Below are 14,446 nucleotides of genomic sequence, written 5' to 3'. Positions count from 1 at the left end.
CATACGCAACGGGTACAAATGACGTTTCTTGATTCCAAACCATCTTGTTAAGGCCATCAAGTAGTTGAAACAAAAAAAAAACTTCTAATTTCGGACGATATAGCGTTAAACGACCTATCGCTTTAAATATTTCAGTCGTACACATAGTTAATTGAAGACGAGTAAAGTTAGGGAAGACAATAGTCAACTAGCACAAATGTATTTGGGTAAACAAATGTGATTACAAGACAATAATTATACGAAACCGAAATAAAAGTAAAATTGAATAAAAAGATAGCATAGTAATTTTATTTAACTCGAAATAAAAGATCAAACACCATAACTCGATTAATGGAAAAACAAAATCTACTCAATTAACCTTATTTGTGATGTCTATTCTTTGCCGATCAGCCCCTTGTTGTTCCGTTCAAAGTTCCGCACCTTTAACCCTAAAAAGTCTTCCTAAGGCTGTTTATCTACTCCCAAGAGTTCGATTTGACATCGGGATGTAGCCTTAGCACACTCGAATAAAGCTTGGTAAAAGTAAGGTTTGGCCAAGTAAAAGCTATGAGGGTCGTATGCATTTATAGTGAGCTTCTTCAAAACCTTGGCACTTCTTAGCAAGAATCTCACTAAATCCAACAATTCTTTGCCAATACAATCCAACCCCGTACTCGGATATAACTTTATGTGCTTCACATGCTCAACGGGTACGAATACGGCTTCTTTATTCCAAACCATCTTTCTAATCCTGTAGTAGTAAATCTTATCAAGACGTAGCTCAAAAACCTCTAACTTAGGACAATGTAGCATTAAACCTATTGCTTTGAATACTTCAGGCGAATATATTACTAAGTTTAGATGACTTAAATTAGGGAATATCATTGTCGTCTTCGAACCAAGTTCGATCCTCCTCGAACTTGCACTGACTTCGACTTTAAGAGACTTTACGTCCGAAATTGAATCTAACATCCGCATTGAGAATATGGAAAACGAATAATAATCCAATTTCTCCAACATTGGAGCATCAATGATAAAATCATTGATCAAAAACCCTTCTAGCGCTATAAGTAATCGCTTTAATTTCTTGCTTGTAAGTGATACCAAACGCTCCTCAATCCTATCAACGGACACGGACACCGACAAGTCTTCGAGTGATGGGCAATTACTTAATAACCGTTTCAAAAATCCATAATTAATCCAATCTAGCTTTAGTTTCTTGAGGTTTGGTAGTAGAATAATGGGAGGAACACTCGATTCAATCCTGTTATCACACAAATTCAACTTGAGTGATACCAACGAATGCATTCGTAAAAAATTTGGTGGATACACCTGATCATCGGAGCGATGGCGACGCAAACCTTTAGTCGTGAAGTGTTGGATGTTGCAATCACGTAGTTGACGAGCCCATCTATTCATGATAGGCCAGCAACGAGGCTCGTCATAGTGAGCAGGGTGAAGATCGAGAATGAAAGTGTCGATAAAGGGTGGAATGAACACGGTAAAGAGGTTATCGAGGGTGGTCCAAAACTCGTATAGATCATAGGGTGGAATGAACCATCGGTCGGTTGCATCGGCTGTATGTTTAATGATAAAACTAGTATTGGATACAGTAATGACGGCTTTATGAGTAAAGCCGACACGGGAGATTATGTCGGCGAAGATGTCGTTCGGAAGCGAGCTCCACCTACGATGGTGTCCCTTAGCGACCGAAACGGCTTCGCTCAACATTGGATTTGTTGAATGTCTGAGCTTTTATTTGGGGATCGATGAGGAACGGCAGGGTATTTAGGGTTAGGAGATTTGAGTGCGTAGTATTAGAATTTATAATAGGTTATGTTCGGTGAAGGTTTCGGTCGGGTCGGGTCGATTTGGGTTTCAGGTCATATCCCAATTATTTTAATATTTTATTTGACTATAATAGTTTTATAGTCTAATATTGTATTTTAGAATAAATTAAAAAATTAAAAAAAAAAAGTATCATGGCCATCCTCCCTTTACCAACGAAGCTCCATGTTCATCATCGATCGGCCATATGCGTTTTTGTAGTATGTCACTGACAGTGCATCCATCCTCCTTATTGCATGATTGGTTTTCTGGAATAACCTACGAATGATTTTACGGTTGATTTTACAGTTTAAGGTAACAAGATTGAAGAGTTTAGGATTCAAGTACCTAAGAGGGGGAGGGGGTGAATTAGGTACTATTTTAAAAATTTCAACTTAATCTTTATTGAATTAAAGCAAGTTGATTGATAATGTGAAGAACAAAAGGATACATCAAGTAATATTGATTCATTAAGAGTGTATCACGATGTTTAAGAAGATTGCAGTAAGGCAACGGTTGATCTGACTGTTGCTTGTATGTCTTAGCTCATAAGAGAAGGCTACTGACCAAAAGCAACAGTATCAGCGACTGTTGTTAAATAAAACGTGGATTAACAATCGAGTAATGAAAATGCAGCGGAAATAAAAGTAACGAGAGATCAACACGATATTTTTGAATTGGTTCGGCCAACACTCTAAGGGCCTACGTCCAATCTTCTTTTATTAATAAGTGAAGTGATCTACTCCGACTACTTAAACACTTACAATAAAAGGACCAACAACCTACTCCGGTTGCGACACAAGTCTCAAGACTACTCCGTCTAGAAACTTAAGACTCTTACAGAATGATTACAAAGATCAAGCTTCCTCAAACTGATTCTATGAAAGAATTGATAAGGACAACTTATAGATCAATCGATTCTAGGCAAGAGAAAGTAATACTTAAGGCAACGGTAGTGAAGATTGCCACTTGGAAGACTTAGAATTATTTTGCAAAGGAAGTAAAAAACTTTGAGTTCTTAAAAACAAGTTTGCAAAACACTTTGAAATTCTCTGGGAAAAGTCTTAAGGAAATGTAGAAGAGGAGTGCTCCTTTTATAGAGAAGCAAACTAGGGTTTAGAGGTCAAGACATGAGGTAGAAAACAAATAATTTTGACTTAACCAAGTTTGCACAAAATGGAGCATTCTTCCAAAGGTTAAATAAGAAAAGGAGCTTTGTTACTATCTTGAAAGGGCCTTTGAAAATCAGTCAAGGTAAGATGGGCAATCAAGTGAGGACATTTTAGAGAAACAAATTTGGAAAGAAACAAGTTCTTCTTTCTAAAAGTCATGATAAAAAATATTGCCACTTTGAGTTAAGACCTTTTGAAAGATGCCAATAGAATATCCTTTTCTTAAACAATAACCTTTTACAAGATTCAAATATCAGAAATTTGTATTTCAAAATAGAAGTTAGTATTTTCGAAATATGAATATTTTGAAAATGAAGACCTCTTCCAAGTGACACGAGTTGAAGCAACGGTCCGTGGGCCGATTGTTGCCTTAGTAAGCAAATGCTTTTTCAACAACAAGTCTTGCCATCATGTTGCCTTAGTACTTATACTCTCTTACCCTTACATAAGTGACTCATAATTACAACACAATTCTTGGGTAGCTTCATCAACACTTCTTGACCTTGAACATTGATTAATTCTTGATTGGGGAAGAGGACTAAATCCTGAAATGGAACATCTTAAAACATGGTTAAACATAGGCATGTCATCATCAACAAATGTGTTCTAACAAATTCCCCCTTTGATGATGACAAGCCTTATAAAATGAATGTTCCAAAAAGTTCCCCCTCAAATGGTTAGTCCAAAAAATAATCATGAAGGTAGAATTAGGGAGTTAAACTTATGAGGTCACAAATCCTAGAGCAATATCATTAACATACTTAGTCTACCACAAAACAAGAGATTAATCAACAAACAAGTAATAAGAACATGAATTTCCCTTTTCCCCCTCTTGACATCATCAAACCGATAAGAGGCTACCCCCGGACACAGAATAATCATGCATGAGACGTCACATGAAAGACAACCATAGTTGCATCATAATAACAAGGTCAACACAAAGCAATGGTTTAAACATGAGTTTAAACACAAGGTTCAACAAGGCTAAACCATAGTTTAAATAGTACACCACCGAATGATAATGAAAGAGGGACAAGAGGTTTAAGGCAAAAGACAAGTTTGAGTATGAGAAAATTTAGGGTGTGGAAGTTTTTTTTTTTTTTTTTTTTTTTTTTTTTTTTTTTTTTTTTTTTTAAATAACGAAGAGGATTTCAAAATGGTTGAGGTTTGACAATGAGGGCTTGAGTTACAGTGACCTCTACTGTTGCATTGAACTTTGTGAAAAGAGAATCATCAACTTCTTGTATTTTGCTTTCATAGCATGAAATCTTTTGACAAATTTGATCTCGACCTTTGAGCATAGCAACAGTTGTATACACTGTTGCTTTTCTTTCTATTTTGACCTTTGAGCATAGCAACAGTCGCATACACTGTTGCTTTCCTTTCTACTTCCCCCAATTTTTCTCCCTACTACTTTCTTCAAGAAATTCATCCTCAATGCTTCTATATGTTTTCCAATAATTACAATCACTTTGACATCCCCATATTATCTTCCCATTTCTTTCCACCTTTTTTTTTTTTTTTTTTTTTTTTTTTTTTTTTTTTTTTTTTTTTTTCATTCTCCATTTTTCCAACCAACTTCTCAATCATCTTTTGATGCATATGTAGAACATGTAATTGTTTGATTCTTTGTTTCACATAGACCTTTGCAACATAAGTGAATTGAATGTGAAAGGGTGAGGTCTTTGGGTATTAAAAATGAAGGATTTTGAGCGATTTGAAGAGTAAGAGACATCTATTTGAAGGTGAGTGAAATGGTTGGTTTTCGGGTTGATTTGAGAGGGGAGGTGTCCTCATTCAATAGGGTAGGTACCATTAAACACAAGACTAGACATGCGGTTGAGTGATTATTAAGCACACACACGGTTTATCGATTACGGACATAACATGGAATGAATAAACTAGAATAAAAGATAGCAAACCCGTTCTAGTCAATCATATGAGGGATTAGTTTAATTCACATAAAAATTACATGCAATTAATTAAGCCAATTTGTAACCTAAGTTTTTCAAATTGTTCTCTTGCAAGTGGTTTAGTAAATATGTCGGCAATTTGATCTTCGGTTTTGCAAAAATAAGTTTAACATGCCCTTTTTCTACATGATCACGAATAAAATGGTGACGAATTTCAATGTGTTTGGTCTTAGAATGTTGAATAGGATTTTTTGATATATTTATCGCACTCGTATTATCACATAAAATGGGAACGGAGTCATAAATAATACCAAAGTCGAGAAGTTGTTGTTTTACCCATAGAAGTTGTGAGCAACAATGAGCGGCACTAACGTATTCACTTTCGGCCGTTGAAAGAGCAACCGTGTTTTGTTTCTTTGAGCCCCATGAGATTAAGCACGGACCCAAAAATGTTGCAATTCCGGATGTACTCTTTCGATCGACGCTACAACCCGCATAGTCCGCGTCGGAATATCCTATAAGATCAAAGGGACAATGTAAGGGGTACCACAAATAAAGATCTTGTGTTCCAATCAAATATCGAAGAATGCGTTTAACGGCTTTAAAATGAGATTCTTTCGGATTTGATTGGAATCTAGCACATAAACAAACACTAAAAAGAATGTCGGGACGACTTGCGGTCAAATAGAGAAGCGATCCAATCATACCTCAATACACCTTTTCGCTAACGCTCTTACCTTTCTCATCTTTGTCCAATTTGGACTTAGATACCATAGGTGTGGAGTGAGGGTTGCCATTAGTCATCCCAAATTTCTTAAGCATCTCTTTAATGTACTTTTGTTGATGGATCATGATTCCATCTTTGGATTGCTTGATTTGGAGCCCAAGGAAGAATCCTAGCTCTCCCATCATACTCATTTCGAATTCCGATTTCATTAGTTCCGAAAAATAAGTATAAAGAATCTCATTTGTTGCTCCAAATATGATGTCATCGACATATACTTGGACAACCAACAGTTCACTGGACTGTTGCTTTAGAAACAATGTTTTGTCAATTGAACCTCTTCTAAAACCATTTTCAATGAGAAATTTAGACAACCTATCATACCAACACCTTGGTGCTTGTTTTAAACCATAAAGAGCTTTGTCTAATTTGAAAACATGTTTAGGAAAATCATTGTCTAAAAAGCCCGGTGGTTGCTCTACAAAGACATCCTCTTCCAAATATCCATTTAAAAAGGCGGTTTTGACATCCATTTGGAAAAGCTTAATGCCTTTGTGAGCCGCAAAAGCTATCAATAATCGTATGGCCTCAAGCCTAGCTACCGGTGCATAGGTTTCATCATAATCAATTCCTTCTTGTTGGTTGTAACCTTGCACCACTAGTCTAGCTTTATTCCTTACGATTTCGCCGGAATCATCAAGCTTATTGCGAAAGACCCATCTAGTACCAATGACGGTACGATTAGATGGTCTAGGGACAAGATGCCATACCTCATTTCTTTTAAATTGATTGAGCTCATCTTGCATGGCTAGCATCCAATCGGGATCCGTTAATGCAATCGTTATATTGGCCGGCTCAATTTGAGAAAGAAATGCGCTATGAGCACAAAATTCATCAAGAGATGCAAAGTTGTTGAGAGAGGCCCTTGTCTTAATACCGGAGTTCAAGTCACTAGTGAGATTCGAGAGTGGATGAGAGCTTTGATGTTTCCATTTTTTAGGAACAAAGGCGTTTTGTTCCCCCTCAGAGGCAACAGTCTCCGTGACTGTTGTCTGTTGATTAGAGGCATGCACTGGATTGGTGTTTGAGGATTCTTCTGAGGCAACGGTGTCTGGGACTGTTACAGTTCTGGAAGTGGAGGCAACAGTCGTGTGAACCGTTGCTGAATGGGGTGTGGAATCAGGGGCAACAGTGTCTCTGTTTGTTCCCCCTGGATTCTTTGCTTTCACCGAGAAGGCAAAAGAAATCGTGGATGTTGCCTAACGTCATTGATTGGAGCCTCCTCATCCTCAAACACAAAGTCTTTTCTCACAAGACCTATCTCAAATTCGTCATCTTCATCATCTTCATCATCTTCTCCGTCGTTTTGTACCTGTCCAAGAATGCTAGATTCATCAAATATGACATGGACACTTTCTTCAATTAGCATGGTTCGTTTGTTATAAACTTTATAAGCCTTGCTATGGTCGGAATAACCAATAAAAACCGCTTCATCACTACGTGGATCAAATTTACCCAAGTTGTCTTTACCATTGTTGTGAACAAAACATTTGCTCCCAAAGCATCTAAAATATGAGATATTGGGTTTTCTACCACGTAAAATTTCATAGGGTGTTTTATTGATTATGCTTCTTATCATGACTCGATTATGAATATAGCAAGCGGTGTTTACCGCTTCGGCCCAAAAATCTTTAGGCAATTTACTACACAACAACATGGTTCTAGCCATACTTTCAAGGGTCCTATTCATTCGTTCAACCACTCCATTTTGTTGTGGTGTTCTAGGAGCCGAAAAATGTTGGAATATGTGTCCTCCGACAATAATGCGATCACGACTGTTGATCATGATGATCACATGTTTAAGTCTCATTAAAATGAATACAATTGGGAAGTAATTTTGTTACTGTCAACTGGTCAACATATATCGGTAATGATTGGCTGACTAGAGTTTGACATTACTGTCGTGTGACGGTGGTGATCGATTGACCCCTAGGTCATACCTAAAGGGCAATACTCTTAATTGATTATTTAATTAATCGTATAATGTTACGAGTTAATTAAATTACTTGAAAATTGACGGACGATTTTGGAAGTAAAATTTACGTATCAAATTGAAATGTGATTAAATGAGATACGGTCTGAGTGATTGAATTGTATCATTACTCGGATGAAATTATTGTTTAAAGAAACAATCGGAATTGAATGAATTATTATAAATACAATCTGTTGTGATTTATAAATTGGTAAAATATTTTGGCACAAGTAATTATGAAATTACTAAGTCGATTTTGTATGTGACGTATTTTATTAATACGTTGAATTTTTAATATGTTAAAAATTACATAACAAATATATGTGACATGTGACATGTAACATATAGACAATTGACAAAAATAATATGGATTCCATATTATGTAAAGTGCCGAAAATTGGAGGAGTGTATACTACATAATGTGTTTATGTTATAATTAGTAAACATAATGATTACTAATAAGAGTAGGCATGCAACCCTAGTGTGCATTGTTAAGACAAACAAGGGCATGCATTGGGTGAGTGTTCTTCCCTCCTCTTCTCCTCCTACCCGGTTTTCCAAGTGAGCAAGGCAAGAGTTTTGTCTTATATTTTCTACATACACTACCTTGTTTTAGTTAGTGTATTATTCAATTATTCCATCATCCAAAATATAAGTTCTAGTGAGAAGAAAATCCTCTCTTCTCTCTCTCTTAAAAACCGAAACTCATAAGTGTTTTATAATAGTTTTGGTTCAATTTTCTACTAAGATTAATATTATACTAGTAATTATAATATTAATTAGATTAAGTGAAAGCCTTGGGTATTAAGCTTAGGGAGAGATCTTACTCTTAGATCTTCATTCTTCCATTGGAAAAGCTCAAGAACAAGAAGAGATAGGTGATCTCTCTTGTGCCCTAATAGCCGAAATCTACAATGTAAGGACTTGATTTCTCCTCTATTTATATTATTGTTTGCATGCATAAGATCCGTTTTAATTTTATGACAAATTATTTAGACATATATGAGTATGTTAATATGTATATGAATCTACATTTCCTTCAATCGGTATCAAGAGTCACGGTTGTTTGCATGCAAATTGGTTAAAAGTTTTTCCGAGTTATATGAATAACAAATAAAACTTGTAAAATTTTGTGTTATTATGATATATCACGAAATCATTACATGCATGTTAATATTTCTGGTCCTAAAGTATTTTAGGAATTTTTGGTTAATTTTTCGGATTTTTATTGTTCATAATTACAATAATGGCATTTAAATGTGATTTTATGAGTAAAAATGTCATTTTTGGTCTAAAAATAGCTATACTTCGAATTTTCACTTGGTTTTTGGATATGTTGTGATACATATTATTTTGAGATAACCTGTAAATTTTCATAATTTTAGGACTTGTTATGCTCGAAAAATGGATTTTTCAATTTTAATTCGGATTTAAAGTGAAAAATAGGTTAATATGAGTTAAATTTCGAATCTGGTCATGGAAAATTAATATGTTGTCACATGCAATTTTACAAGATGTGTGTAAAATAATTGGCTATAAAGAAGTTTTTTAGCATGATTTATGAATTTTTGAAGAAAAATGGCATAAATAGTGACATTATTAGTTGAAAATTAATAAAACATAATCTATGACTTAGGAAAAACGTCTAATGTTGCATTTTATTATTATTTTCAGATCTAAAATTGAAAAGTTAATGAATATAATTTTTCCTCATGTTTTATGATTATTTTAGTAAAAATCGATAAACCGCAACATTGTTTTTCCGGAAATTTCGAAATTATTTTAACCTAAGATTTTGAACATTATGAGTGTCATGGTAATTTTCCAGAATGTTCATGAATTTAAATTTCAAATTTTGAATTTATTTGAAGTTTTGTGATTTATTTGAAGTTTAATAGCTTATTTTAGTAATTTTTGGACTATTTATGAACAATTTTATATATAAAGGTTAATTATGGTCAAATTATTAGTGAAGACTATATTTTGAGTCCTAAGAGGTTAGGGTAATTAACTTATGCATAAATATGAGTTTATGTATTTTTGGTGATTATAAAATGTTGAAATCACGCAAATCCGTAAAAACCGAGTAATATACGATATTGGCAAATTAAAGGCGATTTAGCATAAAATTGAGCATGTTCATACATATTATAATGCTGCATTTTTCTTATGATTGTCATAATTTCTAATTTATGTAATTTTGAATTATGTAATTTTACTTAGTATGGCCTTAGATTTTAATTGGTATTTCCCGAAATGTATGGGAATATCGATTCGGTTGTAATTTTTATTGTGATCTCGTATCACCGTTTTGTAATTTAATAGATTTATTTTATTTTAGTTTCAAATGTATAATAGGAATTATGTAATTTATTATGTAATTTTATTCATTCCGGAGTTCCTAAAGACGGATTTCTTCAAGAATGGCGATACATAAAGACGGTGTTACATCGAGATGCGTGCCACAACCGAAGTTCAAGGGACCAATGGAGTTGGTTTCCGAATTTGTAATAGTTAAAGAGTTTTTCTATTTTAGGAAAGGCCATACTAGGATTTATTTATTCTTTTATGCTTGCATTTTATTTATATGTCACATGCATTGCTAAATCGCCATAACTAAACATGCATTGTCTTATCGAGTTTATCGACCGTGTCAATTAGAATTATCGTAGTTCACCACTTTAGTTCACTTAAAACGTGATAGATAATAAATTGACATGACCTCTCGCTAAAACAATTAATTGAGACATAGCCTTACCAAATAGTAGAAACCATGAAAACCTATTTCGCGAGGGAGTGCACTCGGCCATCCCGGGGTACAAACCTTGTTACGTAGGGGAAGTGGGTGATGAATGTTAATCCACCGAATTCGTGTTGATGAGGGTTTCATCGGCCATCCCGTGCCCAAATTAATATGAGTTTGGATCATGGACACATTTATTCGAAATTTGGATTGAACTCAACAAAAGTAATTGATAAGGGTTTCATCGGCTATCCCGTGCCCTTGTTGATGTGTTTTGGGCTATAGATAAACATTAGAGTAATTTTATCGACCAAGAGTTCTAAAAGTAGAATCGATTAAAGCGTTAATCCACCGAGTTATATTGATAAGGGTTTCATCGGCTATCCCGTGCCTAAGTCGATATGAATTTGGGTCTTGGAATCATTTATCTAGTTGGGTAGAGGTCACTAGAAAAATGCTAAATAACTTGTTTAAATCATAGATTTTTAACGAGTTTTATTAAAACGACATTTGTTTTACTCCTTATATTTTGTTTTTGTAGACCACTTCTTATTCATAACAAATGGCAACACCGACTCCTAATGCTACACCACTCGCTAGTTCGTCTTGGCTCCGATCCTTTATGGATCGATGTAAACTTGAAAAGAATGGGTCAAATTTCTCCGAATGGGATGCCCAACTCAAATTAGCCGCCGAAGGTGACGACAAGCTTCGTTACCTTACCGAGGCCTCTCCACCCGAGCCCTCCACTAGGTCCACCGCGGCCACTAGGGAAGCCTATGAGGCTTACCAAAAGGAGTCCGCCGCAATGAAAAATGTATTAATATTTGCGATGGAGGCGGAACTCCAAAGGAGAGCCTTCAAAATGGGCAATGCTAATGAGATTTACTCCAAACTTGTGACCATGTTTTCACAAACTCCGCGGATCGTCCAATATGAGGCGGCCGCGGCATTCTTTGATCTCGACTTCAAAGAGGGCCAAAAGGTTAGCCCTCATGTGCTCAAACTCATGGAGCTTGTCGAGACCTTGAAAATTCAAAAGGTTGAAATCCCCAAAGAACTCATCGTAGATAGAATTCTACACTCCTTGGCTAAAGTCAAGGCATATGTGCAATTCCGGGTGAATTTCAATATGCAAGACAAGGATGTGTCTCTTGAGGAATTGCACAAGCTACTTGTGCAAGCCGAGAGGGACATGGGGTTAAATGTGAACCCTCCCAAGGATGTGCTTAATATAAGCACTAAGAGTAAGGGGAAGTTCAAGAAGAATGGGAGAAAGGGTAAAAAGCAAGCTCCCACATTCACCAAAGCTAAGTCTTGTGAAGCTAGCACCTCCAAAGTCAAGAAGGGTCCTCTTGATAAGTGCCATTATTGTAATGGCATGGGACATTGGAAAAGAAATTGTTCCAAATACCTTGGTGATATCAAAGCTGGAAAGATCACTCCAGTAGGTAATTGACTAACCTTCTTTTATGTTTCTAATTCAACTATGGTATTATGATGCAAAGTTGTGATAATGTATCTCCCTTTTTATTGTAAATAGGGCCTCCACCAAGCAAAGACAAAGGAAAGGAAAAGCAAGCATAAGAAACCATGATGAAGCTATGGATAGCTTTTATGGAGCTTTGTTTTTCCATTGTCTTATTTTAAAGTTATGTCTTGAATTTTTAGAACTTTAAGTTTCCGTGTTCGACATGGAAAGGTATTTTGGATAATGGTTTGTATTTTGGATGATGGTGACTTGGTTTGCAACCCAAGTCACCCGTTTTATCATTTATCCTTTTAATGTTCTAAATTTCATCTTTAAATTGCTTGCACTTTGAAACATAAGATTATTCACTTAAAGTGATCTAATAGACAAATATAATGACGGGTTTCATTATATGTCCACATGCTTAAAGCTTGTGTATGATCATTCATGAAGTAAATTTGAGTCTATGAACTCTTTTAAAGGAATGTCAATCACCAAGAATTCATATGAAATCCATATTTATTAGTCAACCTATGAGGTGGTTATCCTTATACTTCAACATCATTAAAATTGTGTCTCATATACTATCTTTGAATCTATAGTGTATTTATTCTAAAGATAGAGTGGGAGAAAAATGAGGACACTACACACAAGGAAAGATAAAATTGTGTACTTGTGAGGACACTACACACAAGGAAAGATAAAATTGTGTACTTGTGTAAATGAAGATCTACGCAAGAGAGAATGATTTGGATGAAGGTATATCTATTTACATAGTATACCCAATAGATGAGATCTATGGTCTCAAGTAAGTTCTATATGACTAATGAGACCACGTGAAGTACTCGAAAGAAACATTCTTAAGAGTACTACGTGAGGACACCAAAAGTAAGTTTTGGAAGAAATGACTAATGTATAGTCTTAACAAGTTTTTGACTAAGTTTATGAAACAATTGACCAATAGTTTCAATCATGAGTTTTACTTAAGAGCCTAAAATGAATCATAGTGACATACTAATTATGATCGAGTTGCATAGGTTGATATACCGATATCTTCAAAAGCTAAGTTAAGTTCTAACCAAGCAAATGTCACTTATTAACCTCATTGTGAAAATGAAATGGTTAAACCTCCTTTCAAAAGGGTATTTCAAAGGATGTATTCTAAATATTATTTATATTTGAATGAAGACATTGCTACACATCATTATGATATGTGTAAGTTAGATATCAAAATCTTTAATAAGGTTAAGATGAGACCACTTCAAAATAGGTATTTTGAAGGGATATGATGGGAACATATATGGTTCTATCTTAATAACTTGGCAAATGCAATTCTTCGATTTAAATTCCTTAAAAGTTCCGATTGAGAAGTCAATTTCGAAACATGTGGAATTGAGTGGGAGTTTGGCTATTATCATGTGAAGACATGGAATTAAGTGGGAGCAATCATCTTGGAAAAGTTATAACTCATCACTCATTGGAGAATGACGAGCTAATACCTTCCTTCATAAAGGAAGTTTTGAGTTTTCAATTCTGGATGAAAATGGACTATGATGAATCCAATTGCATCAAGGGATGTTGGATTTGTATTGAGAGATACACATCACATCAACTTACATATAGGTTATTCATATGAATGAAAATGGAATTACCATTAGCAGTCATGGTCATTCATAGAACCTAAGAACGGTTGATCTCATGATTATTAGTTACTAATGTTTCCGCCATTAGAATAATCATGTACATGTCCAATTTTGAATCATATGCATAAGAGCATGATGATTGTTTGGTAAGCCATAAAAGAAACGTCATGAATTCTCGAGTAGAATCCGATGAGCGATGTCAGTGTTTGACGGAATGTTCTATTATGTTTCAAGAAGTTGCACATATTATAGAAAATCCAAGCACATATGAGGATTTATGAGAATCCCAATTATTTCAAACCTAGAAAGTGAAATGAGAAGTTTTGGAAAGATACCTGATTAAATAAAGAGGTTATTCAAAATCAATCTTTCCTAGTTAAGCTACGACTTGTGAGAAGTGCTAAGCTGAAATATCTTGTCAATTGTTACAAGATACTACAATACATACACCTAGTGCATTATGTGTGGATGGAATACTTGATCAGTACAAGTTGTATTATTCATCACAAATTTGTTCGTTATGAGATAATCGATAAGAAAGTTCTTTCAAGTTAAAGAACCAAAACCAAGGTCGGGAACCTTGATGTGTACTTTGTAAGATTCATGCTATGAGAACATGAATGTGAAGGAGATTGCAAGTGTAAGAAGTTTGAACACATGGACACATGACATGTTAAACTTCTATTGCAATCAATAAGTGTTTACACTTAGGATATACATCACAAGGTTGTAATATGATATTGACTACCCGAGTGTGATGTCGACATTTGTCGTTTGAGTTATTATTATTAACTCACCTTGAACATTGTTATGTCCAAACGGGTTTTAAAGAAAATTGAACCCCGTTAAAGTGAACATGGATTAACATTGTTTTTGCCCATAGTTACTTATATGAGGTGACGTCTCGAAGTGACTAGAGTGTGAGGCGATTGATGGCAAGTT

The 14,446-nt window shown here is 35.0% G+C and overlaps 1 protein-coding gene across 1 annotated transcript; it reads right to left on the bottom strand.

Annotated features, from left to right (window-relative positions):
* Positions 1–441: 441 nt before the first annotated feature.
* On the bottom strand, positions 442–1,710 carry LOC141612935 (FBD-associated F-box protein At4g10400-like). The gene has a single exon (XM_074431683.1). The coding sequence runs from the start codon at positions 1,708–1,710 to the stop codon at positions 442–444; it is 1,269 nt and encodes a 422-aa protein (XP_074287784.1).
* Positions 1,711–14,446: the final 12,736 nt, after the last annotated feature.

The sequence above is a fragment of the Silene latifolia genome, chromosome 11, assembly GCF_048544455.1.
Source record: "Silene latifolia isolate original U9 population chromosome 11, ASM4854445v1, whole genome shotgun sequence".
In the NCBI taxonomy this organism is placed as follows: Eukaryota; Viridiplantae; Streptophyta; class Magnoliopsida; order Caryophyllales; family Caryophyllaceae; genus Silene; species Silene latifolia.
Note: the sequence above shows the minus strand (reverse complement) of the source record. Positions and strands in the feature narration are given on the sequence as shown.